Below are 22,353 nucleotides of genomic sequence, written 5' to 3'. Positions count from 1 at the left end.
TTTTGGTAGAAAATGACTGGCCTTCATTACCTCAAAACAAATCCATATGTTTTACAGTCTTTTTAGTATTTATTTTATGATATGAGCATGAAGCCTCAAACTTTATGGAATTCATGTAGTACAAAATTTAAAAATAACCTGCATTTTATTTTTAATTTTGAGGTAAGCATTGATAATAGTTTCCTAATGAACAGATGAATAGTTTAGATTACTGGTAACCAGCAGTGCTAAATGATACAGATTATCATTTGTATTTATTTTTCTATTTACACTGAGAGACAGTATTATATTCTAATAAAAAGTGAGCGTTGTGATATATTTTGTTGGCACAGTACCTGCTATATAATATTCTGTATTAAATATGTCCCATATGTAAAACAAACAATACATCCTCTCTTAGTGCACATTTTTAAATAGTTTCTTAGTGGAAAACCCTAACCTAGCTTGGTTTGTGGCTTTTCCTGCAAGTAGCTATTTAGTTGGCCCTATTAGTGAAAATACAGTACTAAATAATATGTTGTACAGTACTTGCTGTGAAAAGGTTATTGGTATAACCATAATACTGAACAACTGCTAAGTGCACTTTACAGTATATGAAACCCATTGTCCATCACTGTCTGGACAGCACTAATTAAGACAGCATTATGGCTGGTATCTATGCACTGAATCACACACAGTAATAGAAGGGGTACATTTTAGGTCACAGCAAGGGTGGGTCTACTAAGTAGGGCAGGAGTGACAGTATGTATATTTTTCCAGTATTATAAAGGCAGCTTTTTTTAATCATGCAAGCTCATTGCTTACATGCCTTTTCCCTATTTCCCTGTGGCAGGTGGAGAAGTGTAAATATTTATACAAAGCATGTCAACTTATTTCCAAAGAGATACTGCCCCCATGCTTCAGTTGTGAAAGTTAAAGTCTATAATGCTAATTTCAAATGTTACTGTTCTAAAGTGAAAGCATGTACTACTTCATTGCGCGTGTCAAAAAATAACTTGTTCTTTTAAAACTTTCAAAAAGGGAAAATAATCTTTTTGTTTGTTTGTTTGTTTTTATAAGTTCTTTGACTAGCTAATAATTGACTCCCAAGTCGTATATTTTGGTATATTATTTTCTAAAGAGAATATTTCTCTTAAAGCACTTGGTGTGCTTGCTTGTTTCATATATTAGTGCATGAACCAGGGGGTGGTGGTGATTTAATACATTATGTATATCAAAGAGGTTCATTAGCGTAAAACAAAGGAACAAAGGAAAAACTGCCAGTTTATCAATGGGGGAAATATATAGTAAAGAAAGTCCTACATTGATGGACTCAAACATCAATCCACCATCTGAGCTCCTTCTGTCTTCTATTCAATAACTACATGTGACTCTTCTTCCTCCTCTCTGTATCTTTTGAATTTGTTTTTTTAAACAGTTTAAGAGTTGCTGAATATTGTAACTTGAGTGCTTTTGAAAAAAAAAAAAAATCAGTTGTATATTCCAGGGAAGATGCACAAGGGGCTAATTATCTGAAGGGCAAAGTAGCGATTAAAGTAGCGATTAAATAAAAGCAAATAATCGCCTATAAAATATGAATAATTTAGTTATTTTGATCTCAACAGATTCTGTATTAAATCACACTGTCAGTTTGTTACTGATTGGTACTCAACAATTGTGTAAACAAGGACAATGTTTTGTTCCATTTAAGTGATGCAAATAAAATTTAAGGGAATTATTCTGAAACTATCGGCACACATCTTCTGCAATGGTGACTTCTAGAACTGAGTTCAAGTCTTATATCTTAATAATATTGATAGAACAGTGTGGTTTGTTTTCTGATGTGTTCTCTTTCCTTGTCTTGCAGCGTCTGAACCTAACCTGAAGCTGCGTTCTCGACTAAAACAGAAGGTAACAGAAAGAAGGAGCAGCCCTTTGTTACGGAGGAAAGACTGCCCTGTCACAGCTGCAAAAAAACGGTCAATTGATGTTGCAGGTAAACCGTCATAAGGGGAATTGCTTGACAGGCTAGTCACTTAAAGATTCCTTTATTAATCAGAGGGACTGCCTGTACTAGCTCTGAGGCACATTTTTACTCAAGGTTATCTCCTGAGATAAACCCTAGAATTCACTATCCTGGAATACAGGATGATTTATAAAGATGCATGGTTGCCGTGGATAAAAAAATAGATGCCATCATAGCTATGTCACAATATGAACATTTCACAAAGTGATAATCATGAGAGAAAATATCACAATGAAACAATATTATATGTTTGTTTTTCTGTATTCAACTTTAGTTTCACCCCACTAGGGTTTTCAATAACTCTTTAGAGCCTGTAGTCCTCTTCCAGGAACTTGAGCAACTGTGGGATAAACATTAATGTTACATTCGTAGCCACAATACATCTTCAGTATGACCCATCTCCTACAGGAACGGGCCACAACACATCTTCAGGTTGACCCAACTCCTACAGGAACGGGCCACAACACATCTTCAGTATGACCCAACTCCTACAGGAACGGGCCACAACACATCTTCAGTATGACCCAACTCCTACAGGAACTGGCCACAACACATCTTCAGTATGACCCAACTCCTACAGGAACGGGCCACAACACATCTTCAGTATGACCCAACTCCTACAGGAACGGGCCACAATACATCTTCAGTATGACCCAACTCCTACAGGAACGGGCCACAATATATCTTCAGACATATATTTAGTTTGGGAGGGGGGTCCTAAAAAAGTTGCTAGTGAGTATATTACTATAAGCAAACACCTCAGACATTTTCATTCACGATAAACGCATACAGAATGAATATTATCCATCCACGAGAGTAGAGTCTGTCCTTTTTGAACAAAATATTGTTAAAGGTTAAAAGCGTTCAAACTATTTCTTCAACACTTGTGTGAACAAAGCCTTGTCGGTTTGTTTCATGTTGCATGAGAGGAATGCATTTGCATATATTTTTTTGTTGTTTTTGTTTTTTGTTTGTAGAATCAGCATGCAACAGTGCCCCTGGATCTGGACCAAGTTCTCCAAATAACAGCTCAAACAACATCACTACAGAGAACGGGATCGCAGGATCTGTTAGCAACAGCCTAGCCGAGGTACGGACCGCCACTCTGCACAGCCTGCCCAGTAGATTGAGCTGCCCAGCAAACAGCCTTCAAGCTCTGTTGTGACATAGTGTGCCAGCTAAACAATCTTGACCCCTTGAACCTCTTTATCAAACTGGCCATGAGTGGGGGTGATGGAAAAAAAGCAAGCGAGATAGATTTGTATGGCGTGCAGAAATGGGATTCGGATAATCTGATAAAGACTTGCCAGTAATATATGCTGCTGATGACTTATCTCAGATGCAGTGTCCAAAAAATATGGAGACGTTGAGAGATAAGGGCTCCTAAGTATGCATGTGACGCTTTAGAGCTATACACATGTCTAGAGAACCGCTTGTCCAATTGTGATTTACATTTGCTAAAAACATTCTTTAGTTATTGAGAGTTTCTGGAGGTACTATATACTGTGTGTATGTCACACTTAGACATGTGTACATACATGTAGGGAATCCACTTATCCAATTCCCTGTACACTTGCTAAGGACATTTTTTAGCTCTACTTATTGGGGGTATCAAAGTAGATTGGATAAACGTATGTATTACATGTAATTTAAGAAGTAGCTTCAAATTACGTTTTCATTTTTTTAATACTTTTTCCTTTACCTTTTTATGATGTTTGCAATCATTGTAAGTGGTCGTTATTTTTGGTAAGTTAAAGCTGTTCTTCAGTTGTAGTTGCCAGCCATTGACACATTTTGTGTGCATAAAGGCTAGATCTTCTAGTGTCTTTTTATAGAAGTAGGAGCCAGCTCCAGAAGCGGCAGGTCACTAGACGGTACATCATTGCAAACATTATTAAAAGGTAAGGGGACAGTAGAAAAAATTAAGAAAATTACATTTGAAGCTACTGTACTTTAATTTTAAATTTATTTATGATTTGAATTTGTGAATTTAGTGCCCACGAAATGAAAGGGACAATAGCACTGGCTAGGGCTGCTGGTTTCAGAGATTAAGAGATTCCCCCAAAGTATTCAGTCCTGGGACAGTTGTCATGGGTACAGAATCACAGCACGAAGTTCACCCCCCACTGCACCATCTTCCTTTGTCACACAGTTTTTCATTTTGTGTTGTCCTGTTTCAGCCCACCTTGGCTCACAGGCTGGTGAATCGGGAAGGATCAATGACACAGTTGTCTCTGTACACGTCGCCTTCTCTACCCAACATCACATTAGGATTGCCAGCCACTGGGCCGTCCAGTGTAAGTAACCAACAGCGTTGCATGTTGGTACCATCGCCATGGTGGAGTTTGGGCTGGGGTTGATATGGAATGCTAACTTTAAACTCAGACCAGACCAGTGAAATTATCTTAGAAAGACTACTTCCGCTCCTGTTTTGCAGACAGTAAAATGCACAAGCTGAATGGACAGGGCATCATTCTTAACTTTAAAACACTCAATCAGAATTCTAAGGTAAAATGGAAAGCTTGTCTACTGAGCTTCTTATACATTTTACCAAAAATAAAATAAGTCTTTATTAACAGACAAACAAAAATATCAATGAAATAAAAAGTAAGGACAGTTAATAATAACAACGATGTTTTATTTACACCAGTAGTTATTTTATCACAACATTAATATTTCTGCAGGTAGTGGGCCATTATTAATAAAGTTTATATCTTGAAGTGAATTCAATAACATTTTTAGGTGACTATTATTGTAGCCTCAAACTAAAGCGTGGTGAAACCAGTGTACAGAAAACCTGCTGGACACTCATTACTGCCTCGTCGGAACAAAATAAAATCTATTTTAGAGCACTGTGGTAGTGGCCTGTTCAATATTTCACTTTCAGTTTTGCTGGGATTGTTGATAGACCAATTGATAAGTCGACAAAGTAGCATTCAAAACAGGGGCTAAAAAAAAAAGGATTGAACTGATAAGGCCTCTAAGTTGCTGCTTCCTCCTTGTCTCACTGCAGACTGCCTCAGGACAGCAGGAAGGTGACCGCCTGGCCATGCCTGCACTCCAGCAGGGGCTCCCCAGAACCACTCCCTTCATCCCCGGTGCCCACCTGTCCTCCTACCTGGGTGCCGCTGCACTAGAGAGGGACGGGGGGAATGCACATAAACCTCTCCTACAGCACATAGTCCTACTGGAGCAGTCCACTGCACAAAACCCCCTGTTGACAGGTAAGGCACAGGCCACAGCCTTTTCAAACTGATGTTTGTTTATTTACAAGGTTGTTATAAAACTACTAAAATAAACTTTGTAAATTTAAAATAAAAAACGTTTTTGACGATAAATCTTTCTCAGTGTCTCAAGGTTGAAATGAGTTTTGGTTCACGTTCTCATATCCCTCGGTAGTGTGGTATCCACTCCCCCATGGGTTAACATGCTAATGTTGCCTATGTTAAACATACCCTTATGTAGGTGTAAATGGGTTAATTGTTGCTAGGTACAGTTGGCCATGTAGGCAAAGGAGAGAGAGAGAGAGAAAGGAATACAATCTGAACACTACTCTTCCAGTTTTCATGTATTCCTCACTTGCCTCTGTTAACAACTGTATCTAGCGACAGTTAGCCCATTCACACCTACAGTATCCAAGCAAACGCACATTTCTCTTAATAGGACCATTAAGAGATTTTTACACTTTAAGAATGTGAACCAAAAGTCAGTTCAAAGAATTATAGTCAAAATGTTAATTACATCTACAGTTTATCAGTTACCACTATTGAGTTGTTAAAATAAATCACTTGGGAACTAAATTGCCATGGCAACCCTGCCTAATCCAGGTGCAAGGCAAAATAATATTAATTATGAAAGAAGTTATTTAAAATTATTTACTAAAAATAAATAATACATAAGAGAATCAGTCCACATTTTCGGTGTTATTAACAACCTTTACTGAAATAAAAAGACCCCTTTCTTGTCCTTTCTAGGGATCCTCACAGTTATTATCAAATTAGGAAATTAAAAATAAATAAATAAGCATTTCAACATATCCTTAAATAATAAGTCAATTACAATTGCTACCAAATAGTTAAAAATACTGCCAAGAAAATAAATATATATTGCCCCTTGTGTTCACAAACTAACATAAACAATGTGTGAAAAAGTAATTGCACAGGTGAAACATTTTATTTTTATTTTAAATAACATTTTATTTTGTGTGTGTCAGCAATACTGAACGGCAGTCCTCCTCCTCCCTTTTTTCTCTTTTTCTCTCTTGTTATCTCTTATTCTGGTGCTGTTTTTTCTGCTTTTTCTTTTTCCTTTCACATTATCTCCAGACTGGTATGTTTCAGGCCTCGGGGCCTTGCCCCTCCACGCACAGTCCCTGGTGGGTGGCGGTGAACGGGTCTCCCCCACCATACACAAGCTGAGGCAGCACCGCCCGCTAGGCCGCACACAGTCCGCCCCCTTGCCCCAGAATGCTCAGGCCCTGCAGCAGCTCGTCATCCAACATCAGCACCAGCAGTTCCTGGAGAAACACAAGCAGCAGTTCCAGCAGCAGCAGCTGCATCTCAACAAGGTAGGTAATGCCTGTTGGCACGGCAACAAGTGTGTGGGGAGAAGAGTGATGTAGGCATTAACTTTGGTTTGTTGTTTACATCATGACATCATGCAACAATTTAGTATGATAAACGTTTTTGTTACTATTCTGTTGTGAAGTAGGCTAAATTGTTTTTTTTTCAACACCTATATGCCAAAAGGACTTAAAAACTTACAGAAAATGTCAGATGTTTATTTTTAATTCAACTTAGCCTTTGCATATTTTAGTCATAATGACTATAATACAATGTGAGTTTATTTAAAGGTGCTTTAGAAACAAGAAGGCAATAAAAAATTGATGTGTCAATTTAATTAAGTCTTTTAAAATATTAATGGTATCTGACAAATGACCCAGCAATGAATTCCATAGTCTAGATGCATCGTAACGCTCTCTAGAGCCACAGTAAGGTATTTTTGGAGTAATTATGATTAGACAAGTTTTAGTATTTAGTTAATTTTTCTTCGAATGTTGTCTGTTCAGTTTTTACATACAATGTTGTTTTGAAGGTGTTTAGTTACACATTGAAGGAAGTTAAAAGGAAGTAAAGACAATAAAACTCTAGCAGCCAACTCAAGATAAGAACTATTTTCTTACTGAAACCCAGTCAACTTTGAGGTAGTTGCCAAATAATTGTATTTAATTATTATTATTATTATTATTATTATTATTATTATTATTATTATTATTATTATTATTATTATTATTATTATTATTATTGTTGTTGTTGCTGTTTGTTAAGGGATGTCAGAAAGCCACAGAAATTCAGAGAAGCCATACTGTATATGAACTGTAGTAGACAAACAAACTGTTTTCATGAGTTTGAAGGCATGGCTCCATTGCCCTACCCAAATAATCCTGAAAAGCCATGTTCTTGTAGTGCTGTTTTTAGTGCACTGGGGCAGCTGAATGCTCCCCTTCAGAAGCTGCCTCCCCTGGGTTACAAGAATGTATGACAACCCTGCAAGAAACGGTCCTCACCACAGATAAAGTAAAAAAAAGAGGTTCTACTAAGGTAATTTTCCATGCGAAGAGCACTAGACTTGGTCTCTTGGTTCCTGACCAAGGGTCATTGTATTTTCTTCTGTGTGGTTGGTAGAGACCAAATTCACTGGCAATGTAGTTACTAAAGACGTTGTTAATTCCACTTTCCTTTACTAACATTCCAAACCAATGCTCAACATTTTCACAAAATTGTTTTTTGTAGTCTAGGGCCCTCGCTGTCACACCGCTACAGGGAGACCGCTAGATCTAAGTCCTCAATAGCCCCCTCCCCTACAGGGAACCTGGGCTACAGTACCCACAGATACAGAGAACATATTCACAGTATTTGTTTTATAATTATCTGTGCTTGGACAGGGAAAGAAAGATTTTGTGACCAGGTACAGCGCGTGCTAGTGATGGGAATCTGTGGGTGAAATGAGCATTCCTCATTGGACATTCATCTGTGACTGGTTATGCATAATCAGACCTAGATTTATTCATACCTTTTCAGTATGAATGTTATGGGTAAAATACTTTCTGTATTTAGTTTTGTTCAGACAGTTTACTTAACTCCATTTTGATCTATGTTTATGTCAATCATGTCACTGCTCCCTGGGTTTTAATATCAAATATTATAGTCGGAAACAGATGCCAACTTACAACACTCAAATGCCTGAACGGAATCATCTACAGTCAAAACCTTTTATTGTCATTGATTCAATAAAGCTGGAAGTCAATGAAGCATTTTTTATTCTCAGATTGATTCAATTACACTATGTAACACAATTTTTGTTCCTGGGTAGTAAGTGTTATTTCCTAATTGCTTATGTCTCAAAAGTATAGAAAATGGCTATTATTCCCCACAAACTTTGCTTTTGTGACCAGGACAGTGATATTTAGAAATTTACCTATTTCCAATGAGAAAATGGGCGAATTTGTGTCTTTTCGTTCGCATAAAGTCAGAAAAAAACAACATATGAATCCAAATGAACATGTATTTATACTAAAGTAATACAAAAATGACCACAAAAGATTTAGAAGTGAGTAGTTTTTCGAGATTTACGATTATACTGTAAATCACTTCCACGAATCAGCCCCCAAATGTAGTCTCCCATCATGTTCTCGTTATACTGTCCTTGGTAGCGGCGTTCAAAGTCCAGTATATCCTGGTGGAAGCGCTCGCCTTGCTCCTCCGAGTACGCTCCCATGTTCTCCTTGAATTTATCAAGATGAGGTGAGTGAATAAAGTTCCTCTTTGTTGGCAGTTTTGTTAAAGTAGATTGTAAACTTGTGCATAGCTTTCGTTATGAGTATTGTGTACCAAGCATTAAAAAAATGTATATACTCTGGGTGTTAAAGTACTTCGATGAAATGCACAGGATAATGACAGTGGGAGATTCTTTTAATAAAGTAGTGGCTTTTATTACAATATTTAGTTGGTTCAGTGAATAGAGATGCAACAATAAACCATTATTGATCGCCATGGCATTTATTTTGTGAGCCTCAATTAAACATGCATTGATCACATAATCGCCCTGCTGCACAATTTTGAGCTTCCCGTAGCCAGCTACACAGTAACACGCACTTTCCTTGCGCAGTGCTAGACTAAAGACCATCCATTTGTGTGATAAGAAATGCCAGAATTGAATGAATTTGGAAATACCAAAAGCAGCTGTCACGATGTGAGTGCCATGGGAAGAAGTGAGTCTCCGATCAGGAGGTATATTTACAATAAAAAGGTCCGTTTTTTAATTAGTATAATCCACCCCCTATATCAGCAATGGTATGGGGGTTAAAACAGCGGGTTTGATGCCCCAAACAAAAAGGTTGAACAAATAATAATCACACTACAATAATTCCACAAGTGCACAGAAAAGTGAGCCAGGTGAAATAAGTTGTTGCTTTGGTGCTGTGCTGTGCAGAGGTAGTGGTGCTTCGGAGTGTATGTGCTGGCTCCATGGCTGCAGCTCCCAAACCGCTACTCCTCTGCAAGACAATAACAAAACAAAACGCATGCCGCTTTAGTGTTTCAGTGTAAGGGGCCTGTGGCAATGTGCCCCGCCTCTGTGTGCAATTGTGTGTTGCGTGCGTATGTTAATGTTGGTGTATAGATTGGTACACGGGATATAAACGGGTCTGTGTTTCACGTGTGTTTAAAAAGTGTAGATTTGTATTTAGGCACGAGGAGAGCACAAATCACTTCACGTGCTGGTTAAATGTAATATGTGAGCACGGGGTTGCACAGAATTAATTCACGTGCTGGGATTCAAGTGAATAATTAATTAGTAATTGAATCCCAGCACAATAGTATATATAGATGCACATTTCTTGCAGTCGGGGTTGGGTGTTCGAGAGTGGAGAACGGGTGAGAGAGAGAAGGAGAACGTAAAATAGTAAAGTAAAAATAATATCTAGAAGTGTTTGTACTCACCGTGTTTGTTTGTCCCTCCGTGCACCGTTTGTTAAGTGTTTAGTACGTTTTGTTTGTCTTTTTATTTTGGCGTGTAGTGCCGTGTCCTGTTTTTGTACTGTTAAACCTTTTTATTTGTTAATAAACGCTGAGTGCAGCCATTGCACTCAGCTCATCACCACCGTCCGTCTGAATTGTGTTTGAATTCCTGTCTGGTCTGACGCAACCCACTCTGGCCGTCTTTGTGACACGTGGTGTCATCGTGGGATAGCCGCGCCTCCAAGCGTCAGACCAGGAGGGGTTTTGTTTAAAAAAAAAAAAAAAAAAAAAAAAAAAAAAAAAAGTCAATGGCAGAAGACGCCATCAAACTGCGGGGCTGGTTCCTAGAGAATGCTGGGTTGGAGGCCCAGTCTCTGCCCATAGTCGTCCGGGCCCTGTGGATGATGGACAGTGAGAGATGGGAGGCATATCAGGAGGAACACACCCCAAACACCTTGGAGGAAGGTGTGGAGTTTGTCCTCAGCTACCTGGAGGCAACCATAAACGGAACAGCAGCCCAGGTAGCAGGACCACCAGCAGAGGAGTACCTGCTGTCCCCATCTCCACCAGCAGAGGGTGAGTACCTGCTGTCCCCATCTCCACCAGCAGAGGGTGAATGCCTGCTGGTTTTGCCTTCACAGCCCAAGCGGGAGGCAGAGACGGATAAAGAGGTGAAAGACAGGGAGGAGGAGTGCCGCCTAAGGGCCAGGCATCCACGGCGATGTAACAAGCCATCGCCGGGGTGCCTCCTCTGCGACCAGAATCACCTGTTCGCCCACTGTCCCTTCCGCAGTTATGGGGAGGAGCCTGAGCGTCCACAGCCCAAATGGGAGGAGCCTGAGCGTCCACAGCCCAAATGGGAGGAGCCTGAGCATCCACAGCCCAAATGGGAGGAGCCTGAGCGTCCACAGCCCAAGCGGAAGGAGCCCGAATGTCCTACGCCTGAGTGGGAGGAGCCCGAATGTCCTACGCCTGAGTGGGAGGAGCCCGAACGTCCTACGCCTGAGTGGGAGGAGCCCGAATGTCCTACGCCTGAGTGGGGGGAGCCCGAACGTCCACAGCCCAAGAGGGGGGAGTCGGTGCGTCCACAGCCCAAAAGGGAGGAGTCGGTGCGTCCACAGCCCAAAAGGGAGGAGTCGGTGCGTCCACAGCCCAAAGGGAGGCAAGTCGGGGCTTCCACAGCCCTGGGACCCAAGCCACCAGCAGAGGGAAAATGCCTGCTGGTTCAGCCCCAAGAGCCGGAAGGGGAGGGGTTACAGGCTCAACCCCCTGAAAATTTTTTGGGGGGAGAAGGGCAGGATGCTGGTGTCCCCCAGCAGCCTCTAGCTATGCTGCTGAAGGCAGCACGGCGCGCACATGCCCAGCCGCCACAGCAGAGGGAGCCAGCACCGCCAGGAGCAGAGGAGCTGGAGCTGCCTCTGCCTCCACCACCGCCAGGAGCAGAGGAGCAGGAGCTGCCTCTGCCTCCACCACCGCCAGGAGCAGAGGAGCTGGAGCTGCCTCTGCCTCCACCACCGCCAGGAGCAGAGGAGCTGGAGCTGCCTCTGCCTCCACCACCGCCAGGAGCAGAGGAGCTGGAGCTGCCTCTGCCTCCACCACCGCCAGGAGCAGAGCAGCAGGAGCTGCCTCTGCCTCCACCACCGCCAGGAGCAGAGGAGCTGGAGCTGCCTCTGCCTCCGCCACCGCCAGGAGCAGAGGAGCTGGAGCTACCTCTGCCTCCACCACCGCCAGGAGCAGAGGAGCTGGAGCTGCCTCTGCCTCTGCCACCGCCCGGAGCAGAGGAGCAGGAGCTGCCTCTGCTGCCCGTACCTCCGCAGGGAGTACGGTGGCCGGAGCCCCAGAAAGGGGAGCTGCCGGCCACGAAGAAGGGGGAGGAGGTCTGGAGACCACCAACCCCAGCAGCAGTTTCGCTGCCGGAGATCGTGGGGGAGGTCAGGAGACCTGCTCCCACTGCAGCAGTTTCGCTGCCGGAGATCGTGGGGGAGGTCCGGAGACCTGCTCCCACTGCAGCTTCTTCGCTGCCGGCAGTACTGTGGTCGGAGCCCCACCAAAGGGAGCTACCGGCTACAAAGAAGGGGGACGAGGTCTGGAGACCACTTTCCCCAGCAGCAGTTTCGCTGCAGGAGTTCTTGTGGCCGGAGCCCCACAGGAGGGAGCTGCCGGCTACGAAGAAGGGGGAGGTCAGGGGACCACCTGCCCCCGCAGCTTTTTCGCTGCAGGACGGGACCAACAGGCTGTCAGCCGTGCCACTACCGGCAGGGGTGCTGACAGCATTGCCAGCCATGGGCCCACTGAAGCCTCCCTTCCCAGCCCGAGACTTTGGCCTGGACTGCTGGATTTTTAAGGGGGGAGGTGGCCGTTGAGGCCATGTGTGCTGCGCACAAGGGGGGGTATATGTGGCAATGTGCCCCGCCTCTGTGTGCAATTGTGTGTTGCGTGCGTATGTTAATGTTGGTGTATAGATTGGTACACGGGATATAAACGGGTCTGTGTTTCACGTGTGTTTAAAAAGTGTAGATTTGTATTTAGGCACGAGGAGAGCACAAATCACTTCACGTGCTGGTTAAATGTAATATGTGAGCACGGGGTTGCACAGAATTAATTCACGTGCTGGGATTCAAGTGAATAATTAATTAGTAATTGAATCCCAGCACAATAGTATATATAGATGCACATTTCTTGCAGTCGGGGTTGGGTGTTCGAGAGTGGAGAACGGGTGAGAGAGAGAAGGAGAACGTAAAATAGTAAAGTAAAAATAATATCTAGAAGTGTTTGTACTCACCGTGTTTGTTTGTCCCTCCGTGCACCGTTTGTTAAGTGTTTAGTAGTACGTTTTGTTTGTCTTTTTATTTTGGCGTGTAGTGCCGTGTCCTGTTTTTGTACTGTTAAACCTTTTTTATTTTGTTAATAAACGCTGAGTGCAGCCATTGCACTCAGCTCATCATCACAACCACTGTCTTTGTTTGAATTCCTTCCTACTTCCGGTCTGACGCCACCCACTCTGGCCGTCTTTGTGACAGGGCCGTACTCACGTGGCTGCATCCCCTTGTACTGCTAAACTCCTCCTTGTATTCTGTGCGGTGCCAGGCTCTATCCAATCGCTGCACACAACACAGCTGGTCACAGTACAGTTGTCTTACAAGTACGGCCTTTTCCCAAGATGGCCGACTTCCGGTTCCGCCCTACCATCGAGTCAGTACATCCCTGTGAAGGCCTATCACCAACCTTTCTTAGCGCCCTTCCTGGTCAGGAGGTAGATTTGCAGCTCAGATTCCTTCTCTCCTGTTCACAGCAGCTTAATAAATTGAGTGACAAACGTTTTGACTTTTAGTGGCACAAATAACACATTCTAATGAATAAAGCGTATGTCTTCTTACGTTTAATTAATATAATCGATAGCTATAATAGTTTTCTCAATGAATATATTATATTACTATGTATAATAATATGCACTTACATGCAGGTATTTTTAGGATTTTGTGAAGACACATTTTTATTGCCTTTTGCGTTTGAATAATAAAGTGTTCTCAGTGCATTGATTATTGCTGATTGTTAACTTACTGATATTCGATTAGGAAACTAATTGGACCATTGTCAGTATACCAGTGTGTTTTACACTGCATACTGTACAACTGTGTTCAGTCAGGTTCACTGTACTAACAAGTTCACTCCAATTACCAGCTTGCCCCAGGTCAATAACTTTGGAAATTCAGTTTGAGGGCAATAATTGAATTTGCTAATTCCCATAGGAAAGCAAAAGGTTGAACCACAGTTTAAATACACTGTAATGTAGCTATCCTGGCCTGGAAGTATGTTGAAAATGTCCCAGTATGAAAGTAAATGCAATTTAAGAGTCAAGTGAAAATATGATGGTAAAACCTGTTGAATCCAGCCCCTTTAAAAGCCTGCATCCTGTATAATTTGGCATGATGTTGGGGTCCCTATTGAAATGAATGGTGCGATACTCTCTACAATCCAGACCCTGTGTCTTCTGGAGTCTGGAATGATTTTTTCTTGTCTGATTAAAATCAATGTTAATCTAGTCCAGCACCAAGTCATGTGATTTTTCTTATCTAAGTTTATAATGAAGCATGTTGCGTAAATACACACATGTACCGTGGGTTTGGTACAGTAATATCCTTGTTTACTTAAAGGAAAATTAACATGCAATCCTTTAATTATTTCGACTGTATGTACTGTCATAGAGATTATTCTAAAGTATTCCAATAGTTTACAGACATTTATACCATTATTTTTTAGGGGTATAGTAAACCAGCACACGGTATAATTCAGCACAGTTTTGTAATAACAAAATGTGATTATGGAATCATTTTTTAACTTGGTAAATTAAATAAGTCATTCTTTATCATTACAGTACAGTGGAAAATATGGCCCAGATTAAGTTAAACTGCTGTTTTACTACACACACTGATCTCTGTAATTGACTTCACTTAAGACAGCATTTCATTTCATTTATGGAGTAACACAAGGTTGTTTTGCTTTGCTGTCTTTCATATTCTGTGTTATTCTGCAAATACTATGTCTACCCTAATTATATGTGAAAAGAGTTCAACAATTTTAGCAACTCAACTGCTTCTACCTGCAACTAAGTTGTTTCTTGCTAGTAATACTACCGTTTATGTTTTCTTTGGGAAAAATTGGTTCTAAATTGGCCCTGAGTTTCACAAGTCTTTTTTGTTATTGTTCCAACTTTTTTTCTTTGTGCATGTTTTTTTTTTTTTTTTTTTTTTTGTTGTTGTTGTTTTGTTTTTTTTTCAAACACAAAATGTATGAAAAGAGCTTCAAAATGAATCACGGGGAAAAAAAGCATGTCGCTCAGAGTGCTATGGGAGTGTTTCTCCTTAAATGAGAAAAACAGAAAGCTTGTTTGTAGAAGAAGGCAGGGATGAGGCAATTCCAGAGAGCTCTGACGTCAATGATGTTCCTCTGGAAGCAGTGCCAAAGCTGGACTTGATTCAAACACACACATTGGATGTGTTCTGAAGCTGCCGTTGCCATGGAGACTTCCCACTACACTGTGATTTCAGTATGTGCTTAGAGTGAGGCACTTTGGAATATGGGTGGTTCTAAGCCCCTCTGTGCATCTTTAATTCTTGTTTTTAATTTCACTTAGGTACATTTTGTTTTATTGTGGGTTGAAAAGATTTAGTTTTTTGCTTCTGCCCTAATTAATAGACAATATTAGGAAGTTACATTTTAGGGCTGTTCTCATGCTGGATGCTGTGTATCACTGAGTTTGTGAGACAGCATGTATTTATTAACAATTTGTATATAAATAAATACAACATATGTAAGCTTGAAGAACTGGATTTGCAGCTCTTGTTTTGGTGTGCCAAAAAGTAAATGCTGTACACGCTGAAGCAGGCCATCAGTTTAAAGTGCAGTATAAAAGTCACACAATGTTGTTAAAGGCATTTACCAATCACCATAACAGGGAATCGATCAAATTAGCGAATGGTCAAATGATAACATATCGAGGGAGCACTGTATATTGTAACATGTATGTCATGCCTGTCCATGTTAATGTGTGCTTATGTAGAAGCGTGTGTGCACATACAGTTTGTACATAAATGGGCTTTAAATGTGGTATTTTCTTTTATTTTTTAAACTAAAAGAAAGGGCACTTCAGTTGCGTTCTCATTTCCAAGCAACAGGTTTCAGCTGGGTTCAGTCGGACAGGGGAGAGAAGAGGTGAAGGGTGGAACTCTTTTATTTCCAGCAGCTCCAAAAGTGTAGGAGTGTTGATAGCTTGTCTTCACTCAACGGTTGTTGCAAGCCGAACTATAGCCTTGCTAACAAACTGTGTTCCTTAACTCTTTCCTGCTAGCAGGGGGTAACACAGAATTACAAATAGCTTTTCCAGTCTATCTGTGAGAATGCCTGCTTAAACCTGTTGTCATTGGCTTATAATATTTTATAATAATAATAACTGAAGTCATACTGCAGGCTAATCCCCTTGAGATCCAAACGACAACAAATATGTTCAACAAAAAGAGAACGTTTTAATTGGCAAAGCAACCACATGATATCTCTTCTTGATTGATGTGCATTCATTGTGCACTTTTTGTTTTGTTGTAAGTAAAAGTGCATTTGGCAGTTATTTATAACTGACAGTCATGTAGCAATAACCAGTACGTTCAAGTTGAGGTAGTACCTTGAGATTGAAAGGGTCCTATCCCTGGGGGGGGTTCCCTGAATGGCTCATCTGGTAAAGGCATGGCCTCATGCTGTGCAGGATGACTCGTACAGTCAGGGCAGTGCAGGTTTGTGTCCTGGCTGTGCAAACTCACCAGTCTTAGCTGTGGATTCCAGCAGAGGGAGCATCACATTGGCTGTGGGTTAAAGAGGCAAAACTGGCAGAGACTGCTTCTTCTCATCGGGCTACAGCAGGGGAAAACATGATCCCACTGTGTCTGCTTGCGTGCAGTTAATAAAAAAAAAGCTTACTCTAAGTAGTCATTTCCTAGCAACCATGTGACATTGTAAGCAAAATCAATGTCCCGGCTGTAGCTGAAGTACCATAACATGTGAATAAACCATCTAACTTTTAAATGAAAATGCAAGGGTAATATTAATCTGAAGTCTCTTATTATAAAAACAAATCCATAACAAAAATACTGAATCACAAGAAAGTACATTTGACAGAGCCTTGGATTTATCACGACGCCACCCTACCATGAGACTTTCAATGATCAATGACAGACTCTAATTCCACTAGAAATGCCACATTATTGGGTCTGTCTAAAACTATGATCTCAACATGCTTGAAAGCAGTGAAATCATGTCAAAGCATATATAAGTATAATAATGCATAATCATAATCAATATTGATTAAATGTATATGCGCTATTCACCGTCACTGGGATTCCAAATGATGTTTTCCTGTGATGAAAAGGCACTGTATAGTTTTAAAAAAATAATAATAATAAAATACAAGGTGCAAATTGACCATAATAAGCTTCTACAGCTTGGGAAAAATAAGAAATAATCTTGAATAAACTTAAGTCTTCTGAAATGATTGACTGTGCCCCCTGCCCCTCTAGATGATCCCGAAGCCGAGCGAGCCAAGCCGGCAGCACGAGAGCCACCCCGAGGAGACAGAGGAGGAGCTGCGGGAACACCAGGCCCTGTCGGACGAGCCCTTCCGAGACCGAGCCCCCAAGGAGGGGCAGCCCCGCCTTGTCCAGGTCAAGCAGGAGCCTCTGGAGAGCGAAGAGGACGACGCCCAGCAGCAGCAGCAGCAGCAACAACATGAGGAGCTGCAGCACAGGCAGAGGCAGGCCGAGCAGGAGGGGCTGTTCAGTCAGGTAAACACCAGGGGGCAGAATTCACCAAGCCTTTTACTACAAAGAGTCAATCGAGACCTGGTAATGTTACAAAACTAGAAGTTAACAGCTTGAGTGAGGGACGCGGTTACAGTTACATTCTTGTGTACCAGCTGAACTTAGAGAGAAGGTGTTTGAGAACTCTATTGAGGCCACAGGTGGGGGTTAACTCTTTCAGTCCTGATTTATGTTTGTCAAGCTGAAGAATAAACTCCTTTATTGATAGATGAGAACAGGACAAAACATTTCTACACTACCTCAGACTGGGACCTACAGTCCCGGGAGGTTCCGACATGATTTCCAACGGCATATGTTAACATGCGGCACAAGATAAGGCAGGGCCTTGGGGTCCAGCCAGGACTGAAAGGGTTAAACTTGGTACGGGTCAGAAATATCACACTTATCTTAGCTAAAGTGTAATTTTTCAATTAAAAAAATAAAATAACCAGGATGTGAAGACAGACATTTAAAGCACCCCTGTGTCAATAGAGCTCCTAAAAATGTCTTACTTCCAAGGTCAGCTGGTACACCAGAAGATTACTGTTAACCTGCCCTCTGCAACACTCTGCCCCTAGTGGATGTAAGAAATACCACCGAGAACAATGTTACAGGGGGGCAGGTTACACTGGTGCAGTAGTTGTATTTCAGAACAGACCTCAGGCCACTGGAGTGTTTTACATTTCTGAGTATTATGACTGATATGATGGATATGATGACTGAAACAGAAGTGATTCTGGAATGCATTAGTTAAGATCACTGTGTTATCATTTACCAAGATGCTCTTCAAGAATACCAAATAACCATTGAATTACATTCCTGAGTTGTTTATTTCAAGGTTAGAATCGTGTTATAAACTGGGTCTTTACTTAAATGTCTTTAAAGTCACTGTTTTTTAAAGAAATGTACTGCTAAGACACATTCAAAATGCACTTTCTTCATTACTTATGGCATATTAAGTCACCAAGGGGCAGTAGAGATCTCATACTGGCAGCTCAGTTTTTAAATTTGAAAATGCACTTTGCCTGTGGATGATCTTCAGGCTACAGCAGCTCCCACATACATTTCACACTGGAGCGCTCTGCTACGTGGTTAAGTTATTCTTAAGAATAAAATAAAGCATTTGTTTTAGATTACTGTTTGCAGTCAAATCGGACATGGCAAGGAAGTGGAAGATGCAAAAAAGTTTAAATAATTTATTGTATCTGGAACATTATTTTACGTATTGCAAAGCAATTCATTTAATATAATAAAGAAGTTAATATAAGTGACTGACATAAGTATTTCCTATGGAAGTTGTTTCTCCTTAAATGGAGCTACCATAGGGTGTATTTACAGAAATGAATTTGCTATTGCCACATTCTTCATTGTCCCATGTGTATTGAATCTTATAGTATAGAAGCCTACTTTAGTATATTCTTTTAGTATTTGTCACATTTCACAATGATACAAACATACCACAGTAAATACTTCCTTTTTGCTTTATTTATTTCCATCTTCTAGAACCTTGGCTCACCTGAAAAATGAATGGAAAAATAAGCCTCTTGGAATTTGGCTGTAGTCCATTTTAATTCTCTTTATTTTTTTTTTACTTCAGAATGCAAGCACGTGACATTTAGAACATTTACCCCTTCAAACCCCCATCCCTAGCATACACCAACGGAAATGTAAAGCAATTATAACTCTTCGAGAAAAGCTGTCTCATTTGGTGCTGAATGAGGTCCCTGGTGGTTTTGTTAGCAGAAGCAGTAATCTTGTACCTGCCCTCTCTCTGGGTCACACGGCATGTTTTTTTTCAGCCTTGTTTTGCCTTGTGTCCATGTTAAATACTCTCCCCGGGAGTTTGTTTGCTCTGTTTATTCCCAGGCTGGGAAATGCCTCAACTTTCAAATAAGACCCAGAGAGAACCGTTTACAAGGTAAATGGGAAGCACATACTTTAACAGTGAAGCAGGATCATTTATCATTATCTACCACCGGGAGTGCATATCCCTGGTGGTAGGGATGTAGTGGAGGTACATACATACACTTTAGAGTTTGACATGTGTCTTAAGAAGCGCTTATCCAATAGTGCAGAAACCAGGCTAACCCCAGGGCTTAAGAGAGTATGTTGCGAAGATTGAAGGAACTGAATCTATTAGCCCAGAATAAAATTAGGGGGACGATTAGTTTTTAAAATCTTAAACAGACTTAGAACAGAGGGGACACTTTTTACACAGAAGGTGGTGAGGGTGGGTAACAAGCCACATTGTTAATGCTGAATCATTGAGATCATTCAAGACTTGACAAAGCTTTGGGATTAGTCCGCTTCTAGTACCCGGATGAGCGTAGATGGGCTGAATTGGCCTCCTCTTGGTCTTAAATGTTGTACTGATGTTTCACAAGTAACAGTCGTAAAGGTAGTTTTTTTTTTTTTTAAGGTATGTGGTAATCATTGCAGAATGATCAGGTATATTTTATTCCAGAATAATTTAAAACCACTTTCCACCCTGTTGTTAGGTGCGAGCCCACTACAGTACTGGTCATTTCAGAGCTAGTCTTTACAGAGAACTGCTACACAACATGTTTGGTTACTTCTCAATCATACAGGGTGCTGAAAAACACTAGTATGTGCAATGTAATACACCCAGTACACTGTGGACAGTTAATACATTCAGACAATAACACTTTCATTGAAAATATTGGTAAATCCTTTGTTTAATATTTTTATTGCTTCACTTTAATGGTGTTTATCCTGGGTGTAACATTATACAGATAGCTTTGACAAGGGTGAGGCACATCTGCTAATTAGTGTAGTCAGCACTGCCTGCTAGAGACTAGCCCTTTAAATTCAAGTGTATCAAGTATGGGTGACAGCGTGAGTGAACAGCAGACACTGTTTCAGTTACTGCACAAACGATTACCCCTGACATTTTATTCCAAACCCCTGGTCTAGTACAAAGAAGTTATCATTTTAATGCTGCATCTATTTAATTGCTCATGAAGTAGATATGTATTTTCTAGAAACTCAAGATGCAAAACTGTAACCGAAGAGATTTCCTACGTGTATGGTTCCAATACAGTATTGAACATACTGTCTATGTAGAACAACACAACGCGGGGGAAGCATTCACTTATTTTTAATGTGTTCTTTCATGTAGGGTGGAGGGGGATGTATGTTTTTACATACATATAGTGGTTGAATATTTGGTGCAGTGATAAAATATAGATTTCAGAAGGGATGTTAGAAACCTCCTGCTGCAGGAATGTTTTACTGCATTGAATTATCAGTTTTAAAAACAGCTCTGTCAAAGCTTGGCTGATTACAAAAATGCAGCAAATAACAGGAGTGTTGGGACAAATATTTGAAAATTCAAAAAAACAGTGCTTGAAATGTATTCACTGGCAAAAATGTTTGTATTCGTTCATTTAAGAGAATTTAAAAGTGAATCTTACCAAAAAGATGAAATGGAAACAAATGCATAAATGATTTGGTACGAATTATACTTTTGTTTAGAAAGGTAAAGGAGTTTTACCTAATGACATAAATCTAGAAATCTTACATTTTGTTCACTTCCATTGTAGGTCATGTAGTTTCATTTAATGGACATGGGTATATAAAAAAAATTAAACTGTGCCTGAGGAGTAACTATTTGTAATTGTATCTAGTTACATTTATTTGAGTAATAAGTAACTAACTACTGCAACTCCCTCCTGGCTGGCCTCCCTGCGTCCGCCACCCGTCCGCTCCAGCTCATCCAGAACTCCGCTGCTCACCTGGTGTTCTCTCTGCCTCGCTTCTCCCACGCAACTCCACTGCTCCGCTCACTCCACTGGCTCCCGATCACCGCTCGCATCCAGTTCAAGACTCTTGTACTAGCCTACAGATGCCTTGACCAGACTGCACCCAGCTACCTCCAGACCCTCATCTCTCCCTACACCCCCACTCGACCTCTCCGCTCCGCCTGCACTAGAAGACTGGCTCTACCTCCTTTATGCTCCCCTGCCTCCAGAGCCCGCTCCTTCTCCACCCTTGCTCCGTAGTGGTGGAATGACCTTCCTACAGATGTCAGGACTGCCCAGTCCCTAACCACCTTCCGGCGCCTCCTCAGTACTCACCTCTTCAGAAAGCACCTGTAGAACTCCTCTTTTTTTTTCCCCTCTGGACACTTATCACTCTTCCTTAAATGCGCTTTACTTTCTCTTATCTGCCCCCTATTTTACTGCATTTAATCCTGTACTTCAGAGTACTGTAATCTGTCAAGTGTTATTTAATCTGTAGTATTTTGTATTTAATTATATCCTGATGTAACTATCACTGACACTGTTATCTGCTCGGTTACTGAATTGTATTTTGTCATACTTGTACTTGCTAGAACCAAAGTCATTGTATTTATCTTGCTCTTAATTGTACTATTACTTGTACTGTGATTCTTGAAATGTATTTTTGTTTACGACTGTAAGTCGCCCTGGACAAGGGCGTCTGCTAAGAAATGAATAATAATAATAATAATAATAATAATAATAATAATAATAATAATAATAATAATAATAATAATAATAATAACTAATTACAATTTTGTTAAAGTAACTTTTAAACTGTTTTGTATTAGTTTTTAAAAGTAACTTCCCCAACTGTCCTTAAAGATGTCCTGTGTTCCACAGCAAGCCTTGTTACTGGAACAGCAACGCATCCACCAGCTGAGGAACTACCAGGCGTCGATGGAGGCGGCCGGGATCCCCATGAGATTCGCGGGGCACCGGCCCCTCTCCAGAGCCCAGTCCTCCCCTGCCTCAGCTACCTTCCCCATCTCCGTGCAGGAGCCGCCCACCAAGCCTCGATTCACCACCGGTCAGTATCAAACCATTAGGTAGTCAAGACCCCCCTCATTTTCATGAGTGTAAGGGGAAGCAGGGGTGGGACAACTGCTTATTTGCCAGAATCGAATAATCAAGGTAAAAAGAGTCGACTAGTCACCACTGTAAATTTAAATATTATTCAAATGGTG

The 22,353-nt window shown here is 41.1% G+C and overlaps 1 protein-coding gene across 5 annotated transcripts in view; it reads left to right on the top strand.

The window, feature by feature from the left end:
* LOC117426176 (histone deacetylase 4-like) overlaps positions 1-22,353 on the top strand; it is a 278,893-nt gene that overhangs the window by 214,595 nt on the left and 41,945 nt on the right. For 4 of the 5 annotated variants that reach the window (XM_059033464.1, XM_059033462.1, XM_059033461.1 and 1 more), the window contains 7 exons: positions 1,847-1,975; positions 2,983-3,095; positions 4,186-4,302; positions 5,019-5,229; positions 6,331-6,572; positions 17,088-17,351; positions 22,010-22,196. In XM_059033464.1, the coding sequence (XP_058889447.1) occupies positions 1,847-1,975; positions 2,983-3,095; positions 4,186-4,302; positions 5,019-5,229; positions 6,331-6,572; positions 17,088-17,351; positions 22,010-22,196 (1,263 nt within the window). The remainder of the gene's footprint in view (positions 1-1,846; positions 1,976-2,982; positions 3,096-4,185; positions 4,303-5,018; positions 5,230-6,330; positions 6,573-17,087; positions 17,352-22,009; positions 22,197-22,353) is intronic. The other variant, XM_034043543.3, reaches the window with a different exon arrangement.

The sequence above is a fragment of the Acipenser ruthenus genome, chromosome 11, assembly GCF_902713425.1.
Source record: "Acipenser ruthenus chromosome 11, fAciRut3.2 maternal haplotype, whole genome shotgun sequence".
NCBI classification, from domain to species: Eukaryota; Metazoa; Chordata; class Actinopteri; order Acipenseriformes; family Acipenseridae; genus Acipenser; species Acipenser ruthenus.
The sequence above is the reverse complement of the archived record's forward strand: the minus strand, read 5'-3'. Positions and strand labels throughout refer to the sequence as shown.